At 55.7% G+C, this 27,054-nt stretch overlaps 1 protein-coding gene across 1 annotated transcript in view; it reads right to left on the bottom strand.

The window, feature by feature from the left end:
* The window catches only part of COL13A1 (collagen type XIII alpha 1 chain), a 141,825-nt gene that overhangs the window by 77,177 nt on the left and 37,594 nt on the right, over nucleotides 1-27,054 (bottom strand). Inside the window, exons 3-4 of the mRNA XM_079135786.1 lie at nucleotides 6,051-6,058; nucleotides 1,526-1,552 (exon numbers count right to left, since the gene is read on the bottom strand). Of these exons, the coding sequence (XP_078991912.1) occupies nucleotides 1,526-1,552; nucleotides 6,051-6,058 (35 nt within the window). The remainder of the gene's footprint in view (nucleotides 1-1,525; nucleotides 1,553-6,050; nucleotides 6,059-27,054) is intronic.

Below are 27,054 nucleotides of genomic sequence, written 5' to 3' on the forward strand. Positions count from 1 at the left end.
CAGGGCTGGTGGTTGGCTGTGACATCCCCATGGTCCACTCACTCTGGGGCTTTAGAATGATATTTCAGGATGTGTGTTTGGATTCTTTTTTTTTTTTTTTCATTTCTTTTTTAAAACTAATGTTCTTTGCAGTCCCGGCCATAAAATGCTCAGGTTAGGGACCGGCGTGGAATGGCCAGAGACTGGAAACTGTACAGCAGTCCCCGCTCTGTGGATTGCCCTCTAAATGTTTTTTAAAGGTGGACTTTGTAAGAAAAATAAGAAACCAAAGTCTGCCCACGTTCCCCTCGGTCATCTGACTTTCCCCTCCTTGGATTTCACAGGACTCATTCACCGCGCTCTGCTGCTCCGCCGCGCACTCGTACTGGGAGAGTTTCCGTTTTCAGGGCTGAACATTCTCCCACATGCAATTCATTAAGAAAGCCTCTGCTGGGCATGAATTCTAGAAGCCGTTGGATTAGTCAAATGGTCAAAGTATGATTTATGTCTAATGGGGAGTAGGAGGGACACACAGACCGGTGTGGGATCCAGTGGATGTGGCCTTGGCAAAGAGGGACAGGGCAGACAGGTGCTGCCCCAGCTCCCGCTCCACGCCCCACCTCAGCTCTCTGGTTGGCTACAGCATCTTGTCTGAGCTGTGCCCCACCCAAGGGCCCATGGTATCCATTCCCAGGACTTATCTCATTTATCCCGGCCTGACTCCACAGCCATGTTCTAGAAGACACTAAGGGTGGTTCTCAAATGTTAAGCTTGGACCACAGGGAGCAGTGGTATGGAATGGGATGTGATAGTGTGGGCCTCAACCAGGCTACCATTGATGTGTGGCTAGTTGGACAACATATTTTACCTCTGAGTCTCAGTTTCCTCATCTCTTAATTGGGCATGAAAATAACCATTGCGCTGCGTGTTGAACAAGTCAAGTCTGAAGAACAATTAGCAGAGTGGGCACCTATTAAAGCTTCAATAGGAGGTGGCCATTGGTATTATTTCTACTCTTGTCTCAAAGTTCCCATGATTCCTTGGCACAGCCTCTCTAGAATTCAGAAAGAATAACGAGGAGAAAACCAAGTTTTTGAGTTCACTCTTTTACCGGAGGCATGGAGGGAGGAGGGGACCAGTGGCTTGAATGTCAGCTGGTGTGCAGGAGGGTCCTGTGCACCAGGCGATAGGATCCTCCGTAGACACGAGTCCCAGCCTCGGAAGGGTCTGCTGCCGCGATCCACCTGCCCTCTGCCCCAGGAGGGACACCCGGAGCCCCAGCTGCAGCTGCAGGCTCCAGATGCTCCCAGGTGGAGGGGCTGGCAGTGGTCTTCACCCAGGCTGCAGATAAGAGACTCCAGGGAGACCTCTCACTCAGAGACACCCAGAGGAGAACCAGCGGCCTGGCCCAGCCAGCCCTCAGACTGAGAAAGAGCAGGCAGAGGGCTGGCTGTGTGGCTCAGTGGTGGGGCACAAGGGCCTGTGAACCACCCCCAGCACCGCAAAGTCAATAAATAGATAAAAATAAGGGACGAAATTTACTTACTGGGAGCCCGGGTCTTCCGGTGGGGCCCTGAAATAAAGGAGCGAAGAATGAAGTCAATGTGGGCCGAGCTGTTGGAGTAACTGGCCATAGCCCGGTGGCAGCCAGCAGCACCACCAGGGCTGTCCCCTGGGTTCCAAGCTTTCCTCTTATTTCCTTGATGACCAGGCCTCCCTTCAGTCCTCACATTCATTCTTTCAAAAAACCAGGTGACCAGGGTCTCTGGGATGCCAGGCCCAGGGGTGGGAACAGAACAGGGGACAAGGAGACAAGACTGTCCCTCCTCAGGACCCAGGACCATTAGGACTGTGGGTCCCACGAGCAAGTCCGGCGCTCTGAGCCCTTCTGCTTGCTCAGGGTGATCCTCTGTTCACCACTCAGGGTGCTGGCCTTGGCCCAGGAAAAGGTGGGGATGGGCATCAGGGATCGCTCTTCCCTGTCCCACCATGCAGGGGGGCTCCTGTCACCCACTGGGAAGCTCCCGTAGGACCTGTCACTTCTGAGTCAATGGCTTGCGATCATGGAGGCACAGGGGGACCATCCCCAGAGGACCCTGAGGGAAGCAGTGGCCCTGACCAGAGTCACACCACCCACTCCATGGCAGATCAGTGCCGGGTGGGAGGCGGAAGCGGGAGGCTGGGCCTTGGCACATGGGGCCTCCGAGGCTCCAGCAACCTGTGTTCACGGACACAGCTCTGTCTTTCTGGAATCCACTATTCACAACCTCAGCATTCTGCTTGGCACAATGTGGGCACAGAAGACTTCCACAAAATGGATTGGAAATCTCACAGACAGGAGGACAGTCAGCGAAACTCATCATCAACTACAGTAGGTATCGTCATAGCAATGTGCATGGGAAGCAGTTCAAGAGCAGTTGAATCCCAAGACAGTCTGTCTTTTTCCCATGGGGTGCCACCTTCCAGATGGATCTGATCCAAGAGGGTGGCCGAGAAGCTGTCCTGCTGGCTGCCTCCTGAGCACCAGGGAGCACCTTGCCAGGAGGGGAGACTCCCGGGGATCATCAGCAGCTGACCCCTGGCCCTGATTTTGCTGGGGTCTGGGATGCAGGACAGATGGGTAAGGAACAGCCCACCTGAGCTCAACTCTTGGCTCTGCCACTTACTGGTTGAGTGACATTAAAGCAAGCAGTCTGGTTTCTTTGTATCTTTGTTTCCTTGAAAAAATGGGAGAATGCTCATGCCCTGTCTTTTAGGATTAAATGAGATAATGGGTGTGAAGCGCTGAGCTGGGCCTGGCAGGGAGCACTGTGGTTGGAGGAAAGGGAGCGGATGGGGAGGGGCATGGAGCTGGGCTGAATTCCCCTGGGTACAGTGTCTCCCCTTCCAGACACGCTGCTCTTCCCATCAACCTAAGGCAGGACAGGAGTGGGTCCTGGGTGTCCCTGGGAGAGACAAGTCCATCCCCTGAGGAATTGCTGGGGCAAACTCAGGCAGCACCAGGCGTAAGTTGTCCCCTTCTGTCCCCTGTCCCTCAGCAATGGTGCAGTGACTCTAGAGAGCCAGGAGAACGTTGGGTAATGGGGGCGGGACTCATCTCCATCTCCCTGCTCTGTGTGATTTTGCCCCCGCATTGGGGGAGGGGCATTCCTGTTTCTCTCACGCATGTGCCCGCAGAGGACGGAGCTCCTGGTCATTTGTGAATGAATGAACCGGGCAGCCCAGGCTCCAGTTGTCTCAGACCCCAACAAAGAGGGCAGAGGTCCAGGGACTCCCTCCTCACACCCGTCAGCCAGGAGCCCATGTCTTTAACTTCCAACCAGCCTGTTCCCTAACACAACCCAGTGGGACAGGAGGTGGGGTGGTGACCTTCTCCTGCCCCAGGGAAGGGATCAGCCTGGGGGGAGTTTCCAGCCTCCCGCAGGGGGTCTACCCAGGAACAGAAGGGATGCTTGATTCACGCACCTTGTATGTAAAGCCTGGTCATCCAGGTCGTGTGACCCTCGTGAGAACATACAGGAGGGTCTTATCTCAGGCCCAGGACCAAGGAAAGCTGTGCTTCCCCAACCACAGGTACAGCCCTACCTCACTGTAGTCTGAGTCTGCTCCCAACTCTGCTTTGCTCTTTCTCTGACCACGAGGGAGCTCAAGGCCAAGTTTTCCTGCCTTTGCTCTCCATTTGCTTGACTACCTTATAAATCCCCTCCTCAGAATGAGGTAGGGTAGAAATTAACGAAATAATAAATTAGTAAAAGTTCACAGAATAACAATCTCCTCCTTCAAATTAAAGACCTTTTGGGAACTCATCTAAGAAAGCCCTGTTTCTAGGACAAAATGAATTAACATATTCTAAGTGGAAGAAAATATATACACATATGTAACGTTCATATACATCTGTATCCCCCACAACAGCCGGAAACCATCACTATTCCCATTTTATAGATGAGGCAACTGAGGCACAGAGAGGTTAAATAACTTGCCACGTCATAGTTAGGAGTGGCAGGGACAAGATTGAAGCATGTGTGGTTTGACTCCAGAGTCCGTCTCCTAATCCCTAGGTCACACAGCCTGCACAAAAACCCAAGAGCACTTCACATGTAATAAGCGAGAGCTTGAGTTTTGGCAAGGGTCATGCTCAGACTTGCCTGGAGCTGACATTCAGTATTTCCCTATATTCCTCCCTACTTCCCTTGGGCATCTGATTCAGGCTTGCAGTTCCCAGTATTACGAACATCTTCTGATCTAACTTAGGGATGGCGGACGGGTGTCAGCTGGAGCACCGACTCTGATGGATTGGGAATAACTGATGGAATTGATTAGCCATGCCTGCCTGGGCAGGAGGGTGGGGCAGTGATGGGACTTCAGTGGTTCCTGCTGCAGCATCAACCCATCTGCCATGGTTATGCGTAGACCTAGCGTCCACCAGAAGCTGGGTCTTCCTTTTGGAGGACAGAGCCAGCCCCCGAGATACACCCAGAGGGCAGCAGACAGGCATCCGGTTAGCCCTCGCCTCTGACCACTAGCGTCCTTCTTCTGCAGGAAGTGGAGAGAACAGGGTTGAGGAGGTGATCCCGCCCTGGCCTGCTTCCTGCTCCTTCCTCCTCCTGCCTTGTGGTTGCAGCCAGCAAAGGTTCAGGGCGCCTTTTCCAGGCAGGAGCTACCTGGCCCTTCCCCTCACTCCCTGGCTGGCGGGCAGGTGGGCAGAGACCCATATCCCTTCTCCTCACTTGCTCCTTCAACGCAGACCCCAGAGTGGCAGCGCCCACTCTAGCTGGGATCAACTTCCGGGTCAGGCAGGCATGAACTCTCAGAATGCTAAATCGCTAATGAGAAAAAGCTCCTCCAGCTGGGCAGGGACTCAGCTGATGTCCCCGGGGTGTCCCAGCATGTTGGTCCTGGAGGAAGCTCCAGCAGGGAGTGGGGTGGGGGTGGGCAATGAGGACTTTTCAGCTTTATCAATAAGATGACAGGGGGACAGGGAGCCCAACCTTCCAGCTCCAGCAGTTTATTTTAGAAGACGGATGATAGGAATTTCAATCTGACGTTCCCAACATGCCATGATAAATCGCCCCTCTTCCTTTCAAGGAATGACTAGATTTTCCTCTCTCGGCGTGACCTGCCAGACAGGGAGACTACCAGACAGGATCCCCAGCCTGGGTCTGAGGGCGTTCCAGGGCACAGATGGAATATTATATCAATCATGGTCTCATTAAAAATCGGGCAGGCTGCTCTCACGGGTAAACAACTGTGGAAGTGATTTCTGCAGGCGAGGGGCGGTGAGGGGGTAGATTTCAGTAACCTTGAGGAAGGTCTGATGGGAGGGCTGGGGCCCTTCAGCTCAGCCCTCAGTCCTCCCCCAGCGCCCGCTGGGTCTTTTGTTGGGATATCAAATGCTGTCCCTCAAAAACACATGCTCCTGTTCCCTGGATCCATTACCTCGGGGAGACGGGGAGACGGTCTCCTTGGGCTCTTCTTGGGTTCTTTGGAAATGACCCAGATCCCCCGCTGCCCACCCTGGGAGTGGAGCCCTGGAAGAAGAGTGGCCTGGTGCTTCTAACCTACGTGTCGTCTCCCCAGCTGACCGCCCGACGCTGCTCTCGTTCAATCGGCCACCAGCTCCGCCTGCCCCAAGTGACTTGGCCAGAATGGAGCTGCCTACCAGAGGCGTGGACATCCAGTGTCCCAGAGCCACTCCCCGACCTGCTTTCTTCAAGGAGCAGAGTGAGCAGGTGACCGCCTTCTTCTTTCTAGTACCTGCCGCTTTTTTGACTCCTGTTGCTTTTTTGAAGGACAAAGGAGCTGGTCTAACACGGGGCAAGCTAGACTTTCAACATGAAGTTAGGGCCTGGTTTGCCCCTGGAGCAGCCATTGCCTTGCCCTTCGTGGGCACAGAGGTGTGTGGAGAGCAAAATAGTGGCCTCTGTCCCCGGGTGAATGTTCTGGAAGGCCTTGCAGAAGCTGTCTGCCTAGGAGCCTCCTGGAAGACAGCTGTCTGTGCCCCACCCGGGACCCTGTTACCGGTAGATGACACAGCCTTTCAGACGCCTGAGAGCTGGCTGCCGTGTACTTACAGGAGGTCCTGAAAGAGAGAGAGAGAGTGCCGGTCAGTGCCACTGTTGACAGGAGGGGACACGGGAGGCGGCATCCAGGAATTCTTCAGGAAGTTTGTTTTCCTGATGCGGTTTTACCAATACAATCTTCTCCCTCTTAATTTCATCTCCACGTTTTCATTTCTGGCTGAGAAACGCGGAGGTCTGGGGCCCAGGCTCAGTTCCGCGGGACTCTGGGTGGTGGTCCCCAGGCCTCAGTTTCCCGCCCCATAAAATGGGCTCCCTGGAACCTGCTTGGGCTCACCATCCAGGTGGCTTTCCACAGTGTGGGACGGTGGGCACCAAGGCGCCTGAGAAAGGTCAACGTAACAACCAGAAGAGATCAGGGTTGGCAGCGTGCTCCTGGGTCCCCCGCTCGTGGAAAACCAGCAGGGAGGGGCAGTGCTGCTCTCAGTCCTTCTCACTCGGTCCCGGCTGATGTCTATCAGGCCTGCCCTGATTTCTGTGAGGCGCTGAGTCAGTCGTCTTGACCTCTCCTGGGTCTGCCGCCTGCTGCTTTCCCAGCGCCCACCTCTGGGCCTCCAGCCAGCTCTCCACACACGCCTCTCTTCCCTTCCTCCTGGGGTCCCCTCTCCCTCCGCCGCCCAGCCCCATCTCATTACTGGCAAGAATGACCAGTTCGAGTGTTTTGAGGAGGGAGTGAAGGAGTGGGGGCCCCGGAGCAAGGAAGGCAGAGGACTGAGGCCTTAGGATAGGCGGCCTTGGGGCAAGCGAGCCACAGAGCGCCAGGGCCCTGGTCTCCAGCTGGCCTGTGCCTCTGCCCAGCCCCTAGTGACCTGGCCACTTCGACTCAGCTGCTGCTCCTGTGCTGCTTTTATGCTCAGCCAATAAAGGCTCCCTGTGTTTCCCCTTGCTCCTCAGATGCCCGAGGCCGGTTTCCTTCTCTCCTCAGTCTGCCCGGTTCTAAGCCCTGGTCCCCATCCAGAGGAAGCGGCCCATCTCACGCTGGCCTCTGTCAAGTCCTCATGTGAAGGGCGGACAAAATGTTTTGAATTAAAAACAAAACAGAAAAAAATGTCAAGAGGTGTAGTGACCAGCCAGGAAGGCCCAGACACGCAGCAGCAGCAGCGTGGGACGGAGGGGGAGTGGGAGCATCTGGGACCTATTAGGCTGAGGGGCAGGGGAATGTCACCCAGAATCTGAAAAAACACCCCCTGGGTGCAGTCTGCCAGAGGGGCCGGCCCAGCTGGAGAGTCCACCCCTGCCTCCCGCCTGGGGGATGTGTCCTCGGCATGAGAAGCAGGCTGGTGACAAAGTTCAGCCTGTGGCAATTTCTGGATGGTTCAGCCACATGGAGGGCAGATGTTCTGCACCCGCCAGGCCTGGCGTGACCTGGGTTCCCAGCGCAGCAAGTTCTGGGGAAGTTCCCAGTGACCCGGGCCAGGGCCCCGCCTGTGGTGAGTGTCTCCACTGCACAGGGACCTAATCCAGGATGGGCGCTTGGCCTGTTCCCCTGAGAGCACCCTGAGGGATGGCAGTTGTTTGGAGACTTCTAGGGTTTCTCTATCACCACCATCAGCACTGCATGTACTTCTAAGGTCTTTACTAGGTGCCAGGTACAGTTCTGAGTGTTTTCCATTATGAAGCAAATTCTATTGTCCCCAGATTGCAGATCAAGAAACTGGGGCAAGGAAAAATTGAGCGACTCCCCTGTGGCCAAGCATTTAGTACCTGGAAGAGCTAGTTCCTCAACCCACAGCCACAGTGCCTTTCTCCATGCCTGTCACTCAGAACACAACCCACCCCATCCCCAATCGCCTGCAGACCCACTTCTCCCTGGGATGCCCGTCAAGTCCCAGCTCTGCTCCTCCCTCCAGACCCCACCCTTTCATCTCCTATGGCTCCTTTGTTTTACGCAAGGGAATTTGACTTTGCAAAACTCTTCCAGGGTGCCACTGTCCCCATCTGTCTCTTCAGAAGAGAGAAAAGTCCCTATGTCTGACACTGTGTGGTTGGAAGGGAAAGAGACCCAAGGGGTGGAGGGCGTTAAAAAGAAGGATTTCTCCATCACTGAGATTTCCCCTGACCAGGATGAGATCGTCTCCCTTCCATGTATCCTTCTGGAAGGTCATTAGGCCCTTGGGAAATCCAGCTACTGTCCTGGCCCTGCCAACTCTCATCAACCAGGTCCGCAGAGGGGACCCCTGGATTTCAGAGCTGATCCTTCATCTGGGGCCGTCTGCAACACTCCTGGCAGCTCTGCGGTGGCCGGGGAGCCCATGGCCTTGGAAAATCAAGCAGTGCCTCCTTCTCGCTGGTTGGTCTCCCAGATAGGCCGTGTGGCCAGGCTCAGTCACATGGCTGTTTGGTGCGTATCCAAAGGACAGAGTCATCCCAAGGTACCGCCAAGGCTTTATTATACAGATTAGGAAGGGGAATCCAGGGGGTAGCAACCACTGACGGGGATGGTGACCCGAGGCCCCTTCCAGGGGTCTTCCTAACAAAGCACATGGTGTCCCAAGGCCAGTGGAGGGGATCCTGCCGAGCAGCCGCCCACAGCACCACATCCTGAGGGAAAGAGGACACTGTGTCTATGCCACTGTGCACATGATGCTGGACGCAGAGCCTTTCCTTGCAACCAGGAGGATTATGGAGATGGTCCCAGCTCCCCAGGGTGGGTCAAGTGACCTGCAGCAGGATGCTTGGGGAAGGTCCACAGCAGTCACCCACTATGGGGACTTCTATCTGAGACCTTCCTTCCCAGGTCTGTCCCCTGCCTCTTCAGCTTCCTGCTGATCTCCCCCAGGGCTTGACCCACCTCCTCCAGCAAGGCAGCCTTTTCCCCCGACACGGACATGCAGGAAGGGGCCCTGAGAAGCAAGTTTTAGCCACTTTTTGGTCTCCATTCACTCATTCATCCACCTCTGGTAGGAAAGCCTACTGTGTGTCCCTCATTGTGCTGGGCTACGGTTTCATAAACTGAACGAGGCAAAGCCATTACCCCTTGAGGAGGGAAACTTCCCAGGGGTGCCTAACCACTGAGCTACGTCTTCAGCCCATTTTTATTTTTTATTTAGACACAGGGTATCATTGAATTGCTTAGGGCCTTGCTCAGTTGCTGAGGCTGGCTTTGAACTTGTGATCTTCCTGCCTCAGCCTCCTGAGCCACCAGGCCTGGTTCATCACCTGCCAGGCTCAAAACTAAACTCCGGTAATACAGAGACAAGGAACTCATTTCCTCCTGCTGAGATGTCAAGTTTTCTATGTGAGAAAGCAGGAGAATTTCCAACAGAAGAGAATTGAAATGACTGAGAATTTGGGGAGAAAGACTTGCTGGAAGAGAAGTCGTTCGTTCGTTCATTCATTCATTCACCCAACAAGCAGCGTCTGCTGCGTGCCTGCTGTGTGGCAGGCAGGATGCTAAGTGACACAGCTATGACATTAGCCCTTGCAACAATCTGCTGAGGTTGGTGCAGTTGTTCCCACTTCACAGATGAGGACCAGAGCCTTAAGGTGAAGCGACCCACCAGAGGCGGTGACCTGAGGCGGCACCTGTTTTTCAAAATCTTAATATTTTTCAGGCTTAGTTTCCATGTGGTAGGGCCTAGATTTGAGCCTGGTGTCTCCTGGCTCCAGCCTGTATTCTCCAGGCTGGAGATCGAAAGGTCCCCAAGGTGAAAGGCATGGCCTGCTCATCCCTGCCGTCTCGGATCCAGTTCCGTCTCGGATCCAGTTCTGGTCTTGGGCAGTGGGTGGAAGGAGGCACGGGTGCTGCAGGTTCCATGTCACTTGAGCTGTGTCCTGACCCTGGTTGACCGTGGTGATCCCAGCAGCTGGGGTCCGAGCCCTGACCCGTGCCTGCTGGCTGGCGCCTGCTGCCAGGCCTCCCCCATCTGACCACCTGCCACTTGGCTCTGCCACGTGCCTGCCCACCCATCTCTGCCAGGACAGATGCTCTGCATCTCTGGCTTCCTTTGGACCTTGGGTAACTGACGGTACTGGTCACGTTCTGCCTGCCAGGGGAGGGGTTCTCAAACGAGGGCAGTGTTGCCCCAGGGGACAGCTGGCAATGTCTGTAGACATTTTCAGTGGTCACAACGGGGAAGCTGTCCCTAGTCTCCAGCAGATAGAGGCCAGGGCTGCTGCTAAACAGATGATGTGCAGAGCCCCCTACAACAAAGATGCATCTGGCACCAAATGTCACTAGCACCCAGGATGAGAAGCCTCTGCCCTGGACTGCTGGGACTCTGCTCACGCCTGCCACGCCCCTGTCGAGACCTCAGGCCTGACTCACCTGTGCTCTGCCACCTTTTGGGATCCTATTCTTTGATCGTTTTGCCTGTTCTGCCTCCACCCAAGACCTTGCCAGATGAATGGTGATTCCCGCACTGAGCATTTACTCTGTGCCCGACACCGTGCCAAGTACTGTGCGTGCCTGGTTTCACTCAGCCTGCCCAACAGTCCAGTGGTAGCCACGATGATCGTCATGCCCACTCTGCAGATGGGAAAGGCTGAGGCTCAGAGTGCTTGAGGTGTGCAGTGGGGGTGGCAGAGGTCACAGACACCGTAGCTGGTATTCAAAGCTGGGTCCGATGCCACCACAGCACAAGCACAGCTTGGCTTGGTGAAGTGCAGCCTCCCAGGACGCAGCCCCCAGAGGCCTGAAGAAATCCGAGAAACAGGCTGCCTCAAAGAGCATCTGAGAGCTGGGCATGGTGGCACATGCCTGTCATCCCCGCTTGGGAGGCTGAGGCAGGAGGATCGCGAGTTCAAAGCCAGCCTCTGCAACTCAGTGAGGCCCTAAGCAACTCAGAAAGATCCTGTCTCTAAATAAAATAGAAAACGGGGCTGGGGATGTGGCTCAGTGGGTAAGCACCCCTGGGTTCAATCCCCAGTCCATAAAAAAGAGCAGCCAAGAAGAAAAACCTGAAGTCTTCAAGAACCACCTAGAGAAATTTGTCTGTGGTGGGCATGGTGGTTGTTCAGGGAACTCAGCGCACTCTGTCGCAGTGTCTGGTCTTTGAGGCTGACATCAAAGGCCAACTGAGCCCTCTCTCTTATCCCCTCCAGCCAAGACCCCGGCTCTCCAGGGAGGGCTGACCTTCTGGAGCTGATGCTCCTGGAGCGCATCTGATAGCCCTGCTTGGTGACTGACCAAGAACCCCCTCCCGGGGTTGCTTACCCTGACCAGCCCCCTTGTGTAGGGAGGCGATGGAGGCTCAGAAAAGGATGCTGGGAGTTTCTGGTGGTAAGAGATCCTGAGCCTAGTCTAGTGCTCTTCCCAGAACAGCCTGCCATTGGCAGAGCTTGGGGAAAAATTAGAACCATTCGGGACCAGCACAGACGGTCCTGGGAGGGCTAACCTCGCCCTAACTTGGTGACTTTTCATTGGCAGCTGACAAATGGATATGGTGGAAGTTGGTCAGATCTACAAAGCAGCCTCCCTGCCCCAAGAGCCCGTTGTTCAATATTTGTTGGGATCTGTGCTGTGACCATGTCTCTCAGCCTAAGACATCCCCTGGCTCTGGTGAATAGAGAATGATAGGTTCCCGGAAGTGTGGACAGCAGTTTGCATCACACACACACACACACACACACTCACTTTCCATTTCTGCACTCTTGGCAGACATTGCTAATCAATCACAGCTACTCTTCCTTAGTGAGTTTAGACAAAGCTTCACAATTCTTTCCAACATGACCACTGTCAGTCAGCAGGGACTGGCAGGTCAGATGGAACCTAGAGCTAGAACCATCTTTGGGAAAGACACAGGGGAGGCTGCAGGTGGAGCACAAAGGCCCCTTCCTGATGTATGAGGCAGAATGGGCTTCTGCCTTGGTGGGCAGCAGAGATGGAGGTGGACATGCTAGACTGGACTCTTCAGAGGCCCTTCATACCAGGTGTAGGGATGGTCACAAAATTGTAGGCCTCCCCTCCCTGCCCCCACTCAGCAGTTACAATTGGCAGAGAGACTGGAGGTCCTGATCCATGGATTCATTTTCCCAGTTTGTCACCTGCAGTCAACCACCATCTGCAAAGATCACAATCCCTACATTTGAAATCTCATGCCATTCTTTCTGCCTTGAGTGATGAAATCCTGTGCTGTCGCGCTCTGCTCTGCCTGGGGTGGGTATCCTCCCTTTGTGCAGCGTATCCATGCTCTATATGCTACCTGCCCTTTAGTCCCTGAGTAGCCTCTGTGTCATCAGATCGACTGCCTGGTATCACAGTGATTGTGCTCAAGTAACCCGTGTTTAACCTAACTGTGGTCCCAAATTGTTAGAGTATATGGTTACAATTGTCTCCTTTTATTATTAGTTATCATAGTTGATTTCTTTGTTTAAAATCATTTTTTAGTAGTAGGTGGACACAATACCCTTATTTTATTTTTATGCAGTGCTGAGGTGGAACCCAGGGCCTCACGCATGCTAGGCGAGCGCTCTACCCCTGAGCCCCGCCCCTCGTGGTCAATTTCTTACTGTGCCTGATTTTATACCTCAACCTTATCATAGGCGTGTGTGTATGGGGTTCGGCACTCTCTGGGGTCCCAGGCATTCACGGGGGTCTTGGTGTGTGTCCCCCAGAGGTGAGGAGGAGGGGCTGCTCTGTGGCGGCCGCTGTCCTGGATGCTGGAGTGTCAGGTGCCCCTGTCCTGGGGGGCTTCCTGTGTGGCTCGGATTTGCCCCCACCCGAGCCCCCCAACACCCTATTCTTAGGCTTAGGCTCTGGCGACCTCTCCCTTGAAGTCAGGCTCACCTCCTGTTTCCAGAAGACCCTCCAGATGAGGCCAGGTATCTGCAGAGTCACTGCAACCCCACGCTGCCCACCCGGGTTCAGGCTCCCTGACCCTGACCTCGTGACCTCCGGAGGGACGCCGGCCCTGACTTGTGACGGCCTCCACTCCTCGGTGAGCTGCGGCCTGCCCAACTTCCCAAGGCTCCTGTTTCACTGTCTCTGACTGAGCCAGGAAGCAACCCTGGCGTAGCCCCGCCTTGTGAGTGACAGACTTGAGGGCGGGAGGGACAGTGCCACTAGAACCTCTCAGAGAATTCCTGGTGGACTCCGGTCTCCTCCTCAGCCTCCGGCTCTCCAGCAGCGCCTGCCTGTGGACCTGGGCCCAGTGGCCAGCAGCTGGACTGTGGGGACGCGTGGGCTTAGCAGGGCCCTCGACTGCCTGCCCCTGCCCTGGAGCCCTGAGGGCAGTGTGTCACTCGGGTCCCTGTGGGAGGACCAGTCTCTGGGACACCACACCTCGGGCCCAGGAACACTCCCTGACACCTGATCTTGCCACTGCCTCCAATTTTGCAGGGCAGGGTCCTGCTCGGGGAGGCTCAGCCTCCACCCCAGGCCTCTGCTGCAGGAGCGGAGAGGAGGGCGGAGGGAGGTCGCGACCTGGTCAGACCAAGGCCGAAAGCCACCCTCTGAGGCCAAGAGGCTGCAAACTTCTTAGGTCTTGTTTTGACAACCAGGCCTCTGTCTCCCAAGGACAGGCTTTTAATTTTTACAGTCTCACTGGTTGACAACCCATCTCTGCTGGCTTCATCTGAGCCCTGAGCCTCATCGTCACGCACACTGGCATCTGCCGCGCACTCCAGCGTCGCCTCGGTTACTTGGCACAGCAGTGCTGTGAAGTAGTGCCATTGCCCCTCCCCTGACAGGCGGAGACACAGGGGTTAGGGAGGTCAAGTCCCCAGGCAACGGTCCTGCAGCCCAGCCGGGAGCCAGACATGCCACAGGCCCCGAGGGAATGAATTACCTCACTGCCTGACTGAAGGCTCGGTGGTCTTATTGCCCCGTTTAGTAGATGGTGCTGTTGCAGCTCAGAGAAGTTAAGTATTTTTCCTAAGATCACACAGCTAGTAAGTGGTAGAATGAGTGATTGGAATCCGCTATATCCTTAAGCTTGCCCTCCTGACCCTTATAGTTATTGCTTCAGCTGTGAAAGCAAATTAAGAGTCGCCAAGACTGAGGCGGTGGTGGGAGATGTTTAGACGACTGAGGAGGAAAATCTGTAAGAAGTCCTTTCAAGTCCCTTTGAGGACCACGTGGCCTCATCCCTGGGCCAAATTCAGATCACTCTCATCTCTCTCCTAAAACTGCCTCCGCAGAGGCCTGACTGCTAACCTCATTCAGACGTGGCCCATCCCAGGCAGAACGACAACCAGCTGAGCACACGCAGCCTCCAGGTTTCACGGTCTCTCCCTTTACTTAGGAGGAATGGAATCGGGCTCCCGTCCAGAGATGTACAAGGGCACGGGCTGTGGAGCCACGCAGCCGCAGGTTAGAATCTTGACAATGCTGCTTACGAGCTGTGTGACTTTGGGCAAATTGCTGAGCCTCTCTGAATCACACTGTTCATCTCTGCAAAATGAGGGTAATCATAGTATCGACCTTGCTGGATTTGGAGGAGCAAATGAGAGACTACGAGTAAACTGTTTGGCACCCTTCCTGGCGTAGAGGAAGTGTGTGACAATGACAGCTACGACAGTCGCTGTGGTTAGGAAGTTGGAAATAATGAGCTGCGACCCCAGGGGCATGGGTCGCCTTTCTCCGCGGCCTGCCCAGAAGAACGGCTGACACTTAGGGGCTCTTCCTGCAAGTTCTCGCTGGTTGTTTGTTTTTTTTTGGTACAGGGGGTTGAACCCAGGGGCACTTGACCACTGAGCCACATCCCCAGCCCTTTTTTGTGTTTAGAGACAGGTTCTCGCTGAGTTGCTGAGGCTGGCTTTGAACTCTCCATCCTCCTGCCTCAGCCTCCCGAGCCGCTGGGATGACAGGGATGCGCCACGGCGCCGGCTCCTCATGGGTTCTTAACGCTCTACGAATGTCACCCTATTCAGCTCCCCGCTTTTGGAGATGGGTACCATCGTCACCCTCATTTTATGTGTGAGGAAACTGAGGCGCAGAGGGTCTTCACCTCCTGCCTGGGGTCTCCAGCTGGTGAGGGGCAGGCCGATCCAAGGTCCAGGCTGCTAACCATTCAACCACACTGCCTCTCCGAGGGGCCCCGAAACCCTGGAAACTGAGCAGGGCAAACAGGCAGGGCTCAGGATGCACGGAGATAAGCAGAGCAGGATGCCCGGGGCCGGGTGGGCCTTTGAATAAAACAGCCCAGGTCAGCGTCACCAGCTTTGGACTGGGGGACAAACTGTGTCTTTCTTCCGCGGGCCCCCACACTTCCGCGCTGGGGTCGGCCTCCGAAGCCCGGGACGAGGAAGTCTGGGGTAGGTCTTGCTGGGGGAGATTACAGGCCATTCTGCAGGCTCAGGCCAAGGGCAGGCATTGTTCTCAGGCTGGGCGTTTCCTGGCGTGACCTCTGGCACGGGGCTGAGGGGCTGGCGGCACGGATGGGGGCCACCGGTCTGGGGAAGGGGACAGGCTCTCGGTCAAGTCCCTCCTGGTGTAGGCACAGGGGAACCCGTGGGCTGGGGCTCGCCCGCCGGATGGTGCTGGCTCTGACCCCTCGCTTCTGTTTTGACAAGGATCTGCAGTCTCAGGGTCTCCGAACTTGAACTTGAACTTGTCACTCTTGACTGAATCTCCCAGCAGCAGTGACATTCTCCCACACGACCTGGAAACATCTTCCCAGAGAGAGTGACTTCCTACCCACCCCAGGCCCTCGCCCCTGGGTCTCTCCCAGAAAGTCGGCCGTTGTACACGTTGTCATCCCTCTTCCACAACCAAAGGGCACGGGGCTCCAGAAAAGGTCATGGCACGCACACCAGCCCCACGCCACCTTCTCCAGGCAGTGGGCGTTCATTTACTGCAACCCCATGATACCAAGATATTCAGTTTATTATTGTCCTTGTCTGTGTGGATACCAATTCCATGTTTTCCTTCTTGTCTTTTCTGTTAGTCTAGAAGATTTATGATGGCACAGTTATTAATTCTTTCAGTCATTTCTCCAAGAGGAGTTGAGGGACACTAGTGGCTTCATGCTCTGGTGGCTGTGAAGAGCACCGTAATGAAGGAAGCGGACCAGGTGTCGTGCAATAGGGAGTGGTGGAGACTGTGGCAAAGTACCAAGCACGTGCCTGTGTGTCCAAGATGGACTAACCACCCCTCACCTGCAAGTAAATACTGCCAGTTTGGGGAGGCAGATCTACTATTGCCCAATCTTGAAACTACTCAAGAAAAAACTCTTAAATATTTGATATTTCATGCAAAAATCTCCTATTTCTAAATGTTGATACAATTTAATACTATAAGCCAAATGAAACCAGTGAGGGAATTGCATTTAGTCCTCAAGCTGCTAATTCACAACATACTGTCCGTCTCTGGGACCTTTCCCCTGCACCGTTCAATTCTGCAACCCAGAACTTTTTTTTATTCTTTCTGTCTTTTTTTTTTTTTTTTTTTTTTTTTTTTTTGGTACCAGGGATTGAACCCAGGGGTGCTTAACCACTGAGCACATCCTCAGCCCTTTTAAAAATATTTTATTTAGAGACAGGGTCTCACTGAGTTGCTCAGGACCTCGCTAAGTTGCTGAGACTGGCTTTGAACTCACGATTCTCCTGCCTCAGCCTCCCAAGCGACTGGGATTACAGGCATGTGCCATGGCACTGGCTAACCCAGAACTTCTGGACCAGAGCATGTGTGCAATAAATCCTCACTGGACACCTGGGTAGAATCACAGGAGGGAGGACCCATAGCCACCACCTGGGCTGATAGCTGTGGAGGAGAAGCGTCTTGACAGTGTGCAGGCTGTACTTGTGTCTGACAGCTGGCTTTACTCACAGGGGGACTGCTGGCTCTGCCTCCCTCTGTGCACTTGCCTCCCTGCCTGGGCCTCCCTACTTCTGCTGGGCCAGGCTTCAGGGTGTCAGGTGACTCAGAAGCCTGTTTCTTTCTTCCTTTTGTTGGGAGTGGGTATCAGGAATTGAACCCACTCAACCACTGAGCCACATTCCCAACCCTTTTTATTTTTTATTTAGAGACAGGGTCTCATTGAGTTGCTTAGGGCCTCGCTAAATTGCTGGCCTTGAACTTGCGATCCTCTTGCCTCAGCCTCCTGAGCCACTGGGAATACAGGCATGTGCCACCAAGTCTGGCCTTAAGGCTGTTTCTCCCAGGCCTGGAGGAAAAGCACAGCTGTGTGGAACAGTGATCAGGAATAGTTAATAATTTGTGAGACTCTGAATTACCCCTGGGTACTTATTTTTCTTAAATCTTATATTTACAATTGTGTGCAATTAAAAAAATGTATAATGTGACTAGTAATAAATAAATGCTGGTATTTGGTCTTATTAAAGTGTCTTAACTTCTAATCCCACAACTGAGTGAAACATCATTTCTGTCTTTGTCTCCCCTCGTCTCATCTGCAGCAGCTGTGGTATTGTCCGTGGTTAGGTGTGCCCCATATGGTGTGTCAGGGAGGCGTGACGACGACATGGCAGCGGTGGGTCAGGGGACGACTAAGACACCATCCGTGCGTTATGGAAATGTCACCATGAAACCCATTGATTTGTAGAACTAATATGAGTTAATATTTATAATTATAAAAGAATTACCAAAGCAAACACACACAGAGACATAAGACACACACACAGCCTCAGGGGCAGCAGCCTGACACCCCGTGGGTGCCTTCTGCCACACCACCTGCCTGACTGGCACCGGCAAGCCCTCTGAACGTCACAGGTGATCCGATGACAGCTACTCGTGTTTAACATCTGCTCTGGGCCGGCAGGAGACTGGGCCCTTCTATCCACTGTTTCTAATCTTTCAACCCAACTTACCTGCAAGGGTTCTAGCTTACGGATGAAAACCCCAGGCCCCACAGTTCAACAGATTGCTCAAGGTCAAGTGACCAAGACATGACGGAGCTGGGGTTCCCGTTCGGGCCCGTGAAGCTACAGAGGCCATGCTCATCCCGCCAGCCCACCCTGGAAAACTCAGGCCTCTCCCTCCCTATACACAGGACAAGGCCACACAGTACCTATAATACTCCAGAAAACAGATGAAAGCCCAGATGTCAGAGGCCTGCATTTCAGGCTGGATCCATCTGGGATGGCAAATGTCTGGGAATCCTGCCATGACTCCTCTGTCCAGAGCCCGTGCAGACATAACTAGTCAACTGCAGTGCTGATTCTTATCCTTCTGGCAGCCACAACCAATCGGTCAGAGCTGGCGCTCAGCACGACTAGAAGGGAAAGCTCTTTCCTGACTGAGGATGTAGAAGCTCTAGACAGAGTCTGGTGCAAAGTAGAGGTAGGTAGAAAGCACTGTCTTGGGAACTGAAAAGGACTGAAGCCTGGGAGAGGAGACGGAACAGAAGGAACCAAAAGGATGAAGGTCTGCTTTGTGTCCCCAGGCACCAGACCAGAGAGGTGGGGGTCGGGCCTGGATTGCACTACTGGCTGCCTGGCCTCCTAGGCTGGGTGTGCGGAGTGCCGGGTGACTGAGGAGCGGAGGAACTGCTGGGTGTCCCTCGGAGCCGATGAGAGTGAAAACTCTTTGGCTCTTATTGTCTTTGCTTTTTCCTTTTTTTTATAATTTGTTTGTTTTTCTGACATTCATTTATTGTCAAAATAGGTCTTTAAACTGGGCTTGGTGGCACACACCAGTAATCCCAGGAGTTCTGGAGGCTGAAGCAGGAGGATCGCGAGTTCAAAGCCAGCCTCAGCAAAAGCAAGGTGCTAAGCAACTCAGTGAGACCCTGTCTCTAAATAAAATAGAAAATAGGGCTGGGGGTGCGGCTCAGTGGTCCTGAGTTCAATCCCCAGTACGAAAACCAACCAACCAAACAAAAAACAACAAACCCCAGCTCTTTAAGAACATTAAAGAACATTTATGAAAGACAAGCGTCTTCCCTGATCCCTGCCCTGCCCCTGCACCCCACTGTTGCCATTCTCCCAGGTCCCCTCCCAACCCCGCCCACAGGCACCTCATCAACCTGTTCCTGGAGCAGAAATCGGCATGCAAGTAACCTGGTCCTTCGCTTCTTCCACCTAACACGACAAGACAGACCCATGTCCGCGGTTACGGGCCCTTGCTCGAGTGCCATTTCTGAAATGGCTGCCCGGGGAGCAGTTTGCCTGTTCTTGGTGACTGCCCGCCACGTGGGCAGGCGTTTGCATTCTGCGACAAGCATCTTGTGGGCCTAGCACTCTTCTTCTGACACACTGTTTCTTAGGCCAGGACAGCGGAGCTGGTGCAGGAACACAGACCCAGCAGGACTGTCCCTCGGTAGGAACGTGGGCGTGCACTTGGTTTTGACCTCCCGTGTGAAGACTCTGGACTCTTCCCTGGGCGCCGCCGCTGCCGTCCTAGGAGGGCTCCTGTGTTCCTCTGAACCCACAAGGACTCTGAGGCTGGGAGGCCAAGAAGCTTCTCCAGGTCGCTGAGCAGAGAAGTGTGGTAGGACCTGGCAGTTGGCCATTCAGGTCCTGGTCCAAAGCCCTTTCCTACCCAGAAGCCCTGGTGTGAGGAGGGGAGTGGGGGGAATGCCCAGGGCACCGGAAACAGGGACAGAGGCATCACCAGGAGGCCCAAGCCTCTCTGGTGGCTTCCCCTCCTCCTGGAATGTCCCTCCCAACAGGAGGTCCGCCTGATTTTTTAATTAAAAGAAGATGCTGTGGGGGGAGGGGCATGGGGGCAGGCTGTGTTATCAGGGGCCGGTTCCCATGAAGGAGCTCCCCGCAGCACCTCGCCCTCCTCCGGGGGGTGGGCTGCGCAGGCAGCTGTCCCTCCACCCCCCAGGTCAGCCCTCTGGAGGGGAGGGCGGTGGGCGTGAGCTCTCAGCAGAGGGAACGACTGGGTGGACTCGGCTCCGGTTCCTTTGCCTGAGGTCCTGGGAAAACACAACAAACAGGCCAGCAGCCGGGCCTCAGCGGGGCCTGGGCCTGGGGATGGCCATGCTGAGGACTGGCAGAGGCTGCCTCAGGCCCACTCCTGTCCCCTGCCAGGCCCCGGTGTCTCCTAGAACAGGGTGGGTGTGACTGCAGGCCCTATTTGGCAATTCCCTTGTCCTTGCCCCAGCCCGTGCTTCCAGCCTGGAGCTCCATGGAGCTAGAGCCTGAGTCCACACCCGGGGTCAGAGGCCTTCCGGGGGCCACAGCAGCCCAGCCTCTCCCGGCAGCCCGAGAGCACCCACGGGATAATCATTCCACATGAGCAACAGCAGCAAGTAAGGTCCTGAGGTAGGAATTCGCTTGCAGGTCTGGGAAACAGAAAAAAAGGCCCGCGTGGCTGGAGCTGAGATGTCTACTACAGTAGCTGCTAGCCATTCAAATTAAGTCGCAGTCATTAAAATTAAATCAACTAAAATAAAAATGAAAATTCAATTCAGGCCCTGGTCTCATTGACCATCTTTCAAGTGTTCAATAGTCACATGTGGCTAGAGGCAACAGTCTTACCAACCCAGGTGTCCTTTAAAAGATTTTTTTTTTTGCAGTGCTGGGGGTAGAACCCAGGATGTCACTCACATTTCGCACACAGGTGCTCTCGCCCTGAGCCACGCCAGCCAGGCCTAAAATATTTTTATCATTTTAGAAAGCTCTATTAAGCTGCTGTGTCCTGGAGTTTTGGGGAAAACACAAGATTGACCTGAGCTGAGGCAGGAGAGGCAGGAGGGCCAGCCTTCCACGGTCAGAGCAAGGAGCCCAGCGCTGGGCGTCCGCTGGGGTGCCCGTACCTTGGTAAACTCACTCTGGCTTGCGTGTGCAGCGGGCGCAGGGGACACTCTCTCTAATTCCCCTCCTTCCCTGAGCCTAAGGATCTTTAGAAGTCAGAGCCCAGGGCAACAGAGGGGTCTGCTGAGCCCCGTGGTCTCATTTTTCCAAACCTACAAGTTCTGAAGGGCAGAAAGGAAAGCCACAGATGCTTCCGGGGAGGCGGCATCCCCGGCTGCCCTCAGTGAAGGCAGAACGGAGCTTCTGTCTCTAGATCGCCGGCTCGTGTCCTGGCACTGCAGTGACACGGCGCTGACAGTGCCCTCCAGGGGGTGACGGACTCGTCCCCAGACACTGAGGAGACCTGCAGACCGTCCTGGGCATCACCCTCTTCAGGGCTTGCTTGGCTGGAGACAGCCACCTTGTCCCAGGGTCCCCTTGGAGGTACAGCTGTCAAGCCCTACTTGGGATTCTGAGGGGCCATCGCAGTTCAGAACCCCCTGGTCGGTGAGGCCATGAGGTGACCCTGTGAGTGGAGCCTCTCCCTCTGCTTCCTGCCCCCGATCCTCAGCCGGCAGCTCCCTCCATTTCAAAGCCAATCTCCCAGGACCCCACCTGCCTGGGCCCCTCAACGCCACAGGGAGCAGCCCTGTCCCTGTGTTGGTCAGAGCACATCAAGGAGTCCAGGAAGAGCGGTCGCCAAGGCGACAGTGCTAAACCCTGACCGGACTGGCAGGGACCTGTAAGAGGGCGGCTTCCTCCAAATGGGGAGGCTGCCAGAAAGACCCCAGAGAGCCCCCGCACCGGACTGCCCTGTGTGGAAGGAAGTGCGCCCGTGGGTGTCGCTCCGTGCCCGGTCCCTCTCCAGGCCTCTCCAGTGAGAGGTGTGGTGGCCCCAAGCCCCCGCAGACACAGCCGAGCCTCCAGGGAGCCCGCATCCTGTGGCGTCCAGTGCCGCACCTGGGATTTGAACCCAGATTGTTCCGACTCCAGCTTCTGCTCCTTAGGCCCAGGGCCATTGGTGCCGCTCGGTGCCACACGGTGCCACACAGCCCGAACTCCCTGCCAGCTCAGGAGCCTCATGAGTTAGCACTTGGGCTCATTTTAAGGAAGGTGGACATTTGAATCTCGCCTGCCTTCTTTGTGGTCAGAGACCAAAGTGACCCACCCCTCCCTCTGGTTCACTTCCCCCAGTGGGGGTCTTACGGCTCAGCCACAGCTACCAGCTGCTGCGTGTCACTGTCACAGTCTCTACTTTCCCAGCCTCTACCAGTACTGCTGCGATGTGCTAACAGCCCCTAATGGGGACAGTGGCTAAGAAATCATTAGATGGAGCAGACCCATGACCTCTGACCTCACCCAGGGGTGCGACCCCAGGCAGCTCACACTAGACAAGGAGGACTGGCTGCAGGCCAGGACCACCGTTGACTTCAGCATTTGGGAAAAACACCCATAAAGGAGCCACAGGAGGATCTTAGCCGCCATCTGCCCTGGGGACAGGGGGAAGTATCCTGGAGAGATGGCAGGAAACACTGTCTTTGTCCCCAGCCCTGAACGCATCAGAAGACCACAGTTGACTTCTGAAGAACAGGACCCATATGCTTCCAGGGCCAGACGGTCCTGCAGAATTGGGGACAGTGGGAGGGCCAGGGCCAAGATCAAAAGGAGATGGAAAAACTGAGAAACCATGTTCTCTTTTATAATAAAAACAAATAAGAATAAAAAGCTGCCATTGTGAAGCAAGAAAACCACAGCTCTTCCCAAAGACAAGCAGGAGGACTGCCAAGCTAGGTCCTGATGGTGGGCCTCCATGCTGGGCCTCCACACTGGGCCTCCATGCTGGGCCTCCATGCTGAGAAATGACAAGAGTGGCATTGCTGCCTGAGGCCCCCTGAAGACCAAACCGGATGACCAGAGCATCTCAGAAGAACTGGGAAAGGAATTCGAGGGGCGGGAAGCCCCCTCTGCCTCTGAGGCAAGAAGAGACTCCGATGTGACCAGAAACCTGGGGGCCACCTTCCGTCAGTGAGGGTCGGGAACCTGCTCTCTGTACGTGACGAGATGTGAGAAACTTTGAGAAGTCTAAGACATCGAGAAGTGTTTTTAATATTTCTCTTTGGGTTCCGTAAAACGTGCTGAGACAATTGTGGTCCATCTGAGCTGGAGGGGAAGGGAGACGGAATGGGGTAGGGTGCCCGAGGCACCCCGGGAGTCCGCGTCCAGGAGGACCCGCCGGACAGGACGCAGGAACAATCGTGGGCTGCAGGTAACAGCCTGTGGCGGCAGAAATGGCCCCCAGGAGAGGGTGAACTGTCGGGTGGGACATGAGGGCCGGTGGTGTGGCCATGACCCTCATTTGTCCCCGCTGCCCCTCTGGGGGCCAGCCATTCCTCTGTGGGATGCTTCATTCGGTCTCACAAGGGGAAGAACATCCCTTTCTGGTCCAGGGAGGCATCCTTGTCCCTTTGCCTCCAGAGAGGCACGGCTGGTATCCGGGGCGGGGAGGACAGGTGAGTTGGAGGGCAGCTGAGGGACAGGGACTGGCCGGGCCAGGCTGTCGCCCTCTCACTCTGAGGAGCTCCTGTCTGCTGCGGGCAAGCTTCCCAACAGCCGCAGAGCTTTTTGCTAAACCAGCCAGGCCTGGGCTCAGTTCCCGGCCACTCTCCAGCCTGGACCCAGGTGAGTCTCCTGCACTTCACTGAGCCCCGGCCCCCCTGTTGATAAAACGGAGCTCATGGGCAGGTCCCGGGAGTGAGCTGTGTGAGCGTGCGAGGTCCTGCCCTTCCCAGAGAGTAGAGGGCAGCTTCAGCCCTTGCTGCTAAGCCACCCTGGGTTTGGGGGCGTCTTGCTACCTTCATCAGCACTTCAGTCGTACCCCTTGAGACCCTTGTGCAACCATCTGCTCCTTCTGCTTGGAAACTCTCCCAGAGCCCCTCCGTCCAGCTGGCCCCGTGCTTTCCCCAGCTCCGCGACCTCGAGGACTTCAGCCAAGGACCCGAGGCTCCATCTGGCCAGGCAGCCCCGCTGTAGGAGCCCAGATAGCTGGGCAGGGGAGGAGGGTGGGGCTGGAGCCCGGGTCAGGGCCCTGCAGGCGCACTGGGTCTCGGAAGGTCCTCGCACTCCTTGGAAGCAGAGTCCGACCCTCAGCAGAGAGGGGGACCCTCCCCCCGGGGGCCAGTCCCACTCCCGCTGAGGAACGGATGTTGAGAACCTATTGACCTTTCTTTTCAGGTTTCTTGGATACTTTTGAGGGGCCTGCCATGATCCTCAGTCACACATGGAGAGGAGAAAGGGAGGGGACCCTGCCGTTTCAATGGAGACCCCTCTTCCTGCCCCCCGGGGCTGCTCGTCCCTCACCCAGCCTGACCTCCTGCGCTGAGATGCTGCAGAGCTGGAGGCCTAGGCGCAGAACCCGTTATTTACGGGGAGGCTTAGGGCCAGGATGGGGCCCAGAGGCCCAGAGCTCAGCCACATTCTCTGGGGTCCTGGCTCTTCTCACCTGGGTTGTGAGCAGGGAGGGAAGGAGCAGAGGGGACAGAGAGAGGAAGGATGGAGGAAGGGGAGCTCAAGTGTTTATAGGAGTGATCTCATTTAACAGATCACCGCTAGCGACTTTGTGCGCAGGCGTGAGCAGGGCGGGAGTGTGTTTTGGGGACGGGATGGTCCGGTGCTCCAGCTTCGCCCGTTAGGGATGACCTTCGACATAGACACGTTATTTCTCCTCTGTGAAATGGGAGTTCCTGCCTCTTAGGGCTCTGGAGGAGCCGAGGTCAGACCTCAGCAAGGCTCCTGGCCTGGGAAGCGCTCAACAGGGTGCGGCTGAAAGGGAGGAAGAAGCAGCTTCCAGAGACAGTGAGACTCTGAGAAGACAGCAGGGGGTTAAGAGGGTCCGAGCTGGAGAATCCCTCTGCTGCCTCCTCCGGGATGTGGTCAGCTTCGGTTTTCCTGCAGTACCTGGGGGTGAGCTCCTAGGGAGGACCTGGGGACTCCCACCAGGAATCCCGAGGCACACGGAAGGGTCCGAGCTAAGCTTCGGGGCTGGATCTGTCTCCTGTGGGAATTTGTTCCCTCCTGGGACTCCCTGCTGAGGAGGAAAAAGGCACCCTGTGTCTTTAAGGAGGCGCCTGTTGGGAGGGACTAAGGTTAAGATGATTAGCGGGTGCTAACAAATTTAGGATGTGGAAGAAGTCTTTTCTTGGCTGTCCATCAAAGGAAGGATTGAATGTCCCTGAACTTGGAGAGAGCAGGAGGGAAGAGAGGGCTGGGGGAGGGAGCAGGAGGTGCTCTGTGCTTCCCAGCTGAGCTCCTCCTGGGCAGGCCTTGCTGAGCACGGGGGTGTGTGGGAGCCCGCGGGCATGCTGGGCTGGCTGTCTGTCTGTCCCAGCGCTGGCCTTCCCATCAGCCTGTCTGTCTGTCGCCGCTCCTCCCCCACGGCCCCAACCCCCAGCTCAGGTTCTGTCCAAGCAGCTGGGCTGAAAAGTGATCCAGGAGGAAGAAGGCCCTTCCTGTTGATTAGGAACCAGGACGCTCTCCCCCAAACCCCTCCCCGTTCTACCAGACCCCTCCTCATCCACACTCCCTGTCCTGGGGCCACCTCCAGCCCCTTGTCACCTAAACTGGCTGTTCTTCATCTAGGATCCTCCTTGTTCAAGGGAGACCTGCGTCTCCCAGAGAGCTCACAGACCACTCCTGCATGAAAGGTTATTTCCGGCTCAGGCTGGAAGGAGGGAGGGCACGGGAATCATGTCCAGGAACGGTTCATTCAGAACTGCCTGGGCACCGGCTCTGTGCCAGGCTCAGCACCAGGCCCTGGGAAAACAGATAGCAAGGCGCTGTCCCTGTCCCCACCCTGCCCCTTGGAGAGCCCTGTCTGGTGGGGGAAGAGATGAGGACAGGCGCGCTCAGATGAAAACAGATAGCAGTGGCTTCTGAACCTAATGGACAAAAGGGTGACCTGGACACTGAGCTCAATGCCGACGTGCAGGCCACAGACTCGGAGGGTGAGATGAGTGTGACATCGGCGCAGGTCCCACCCGGGGCCTGTGCGTCTGCGTTTTTAAGCAGAGCAAGTGATTCTGCTGCAGGTGGATGTCAGAGCTGATTTGGAGACAGACTGGAATGTGCAGAACAGGGCATGGGATGGAGGGCAGTGTGGGCGCAGGACGGCTCCCCAGGAGGGCACGTGACACTGCTTCCTACTGAGGAGAGGAAGGGGTCAGCGGGCTGGAGGCTGGAGCAGAGTGAGGTCTTGGACATGCCTTGGACTTCAAGCAAGGGGACCTCTTGACTGGGTCCCCAGTTTGAAAGGGCTCTCTGAGCTGCCTGGTGGGAAGAGGTGCGGGGTGCGATGGAGGAGGGCGGGGTCAGGAGGTGGGCAAGCATCCCTGAGGAAGGGCCAGATGGACGATGCCAAGGAGCCTGGATCCTCTGGCAGAGGGCCTGGAAGACTGAGGGAGGAAGCTGCCAGGGTGCCTCCTGCATTCTAGGCTGGGTAAGGGGCAGAAGGGGCTTCTCCTGGGGCTGTTCAGGAGAAAAATGGTGCATGTTGTTGGACTTCAATTTGGAGACCCTGCGGGCCCTCCTGGGGCACGTGGGCAGTGGATAACTGGACATTTAGGTCCAGAAGACAGGGAAGAAGCCTGGGTTGGAGGCCCAACCCTCCCTGCCACCTAGTGCCAACATCAGTGGCACCGCAGCACCTCTCCCTCCAGCTTGTGTTCGCCTGGCACGTGGACTTCGGGCTTCCAGTCGTGCTTGAAGGCAGGCAAGGTCTGGTTGGCCAACCTGTCCTGAGGGTCAGGTCCCATTCAGGTGGGTCAGCCTGCCCCCCCTTCTCCTGACAAGTGTGGTCTCTGCAGCTGTCATGCCAGTTCCCCGCAGTGCCCGCTCTGTGCCTGTGATGCTTCTGAACGAACTCGTTTAATTATTCCCGTGACCCAGGGAGTGGCTTCCGTTATTACTCTGATTTTCAGATGGGGAGCTGAGGCACGGAGTGGGCCACAAGGCCCTGGGAGGGAGGACGACTTGCCCAGGGTCACAGTGACAGTTTCGCTTTGCTCACAGACCCAGCAAATACCGAGCATCTGGTGCTGGCTGAGCACAGGGCTTGTGGCTTGTCCCCTCTGAGCCAGGCACACAGAGTGAGATGTCATCTCCACAGCATGGAGAGCTTTTCAGGCCCCACATGTCAGCACCTGTGGCTCCCTTCGTCTGGGCTGCCCTCCCGCCCTCTCTGATGCAAGAAGTTGCGCAAATGACACCTCTTCCAGGAAGCCCTCGGGCTTTGCTCTTCCTTTCCCTTTCCTCCTGACACTCCTGGGTGCTTGGCACATGCTGCGTTTCATATTGCACATCTCTCCTAGTGGGCAGAGACCATGTCTTGTTTGAGTTTGTGCCAAGTCACAAACCTACGCAGCGC

The sequence above is a fragment of the Sciurus vulgaris genome, assembly GCF_902686455.1.
Source record: "Sciurus vulgaris genome assembly, chromosome: 4".
In the NCBI taxonomy this organism is placed as follows: domain Eukaryota; kingdom Metazoa; phylum Chordata; class Mammalia; order Rodentia; family Sciuridae; genus Sciurus; species Sciurus vulgaris.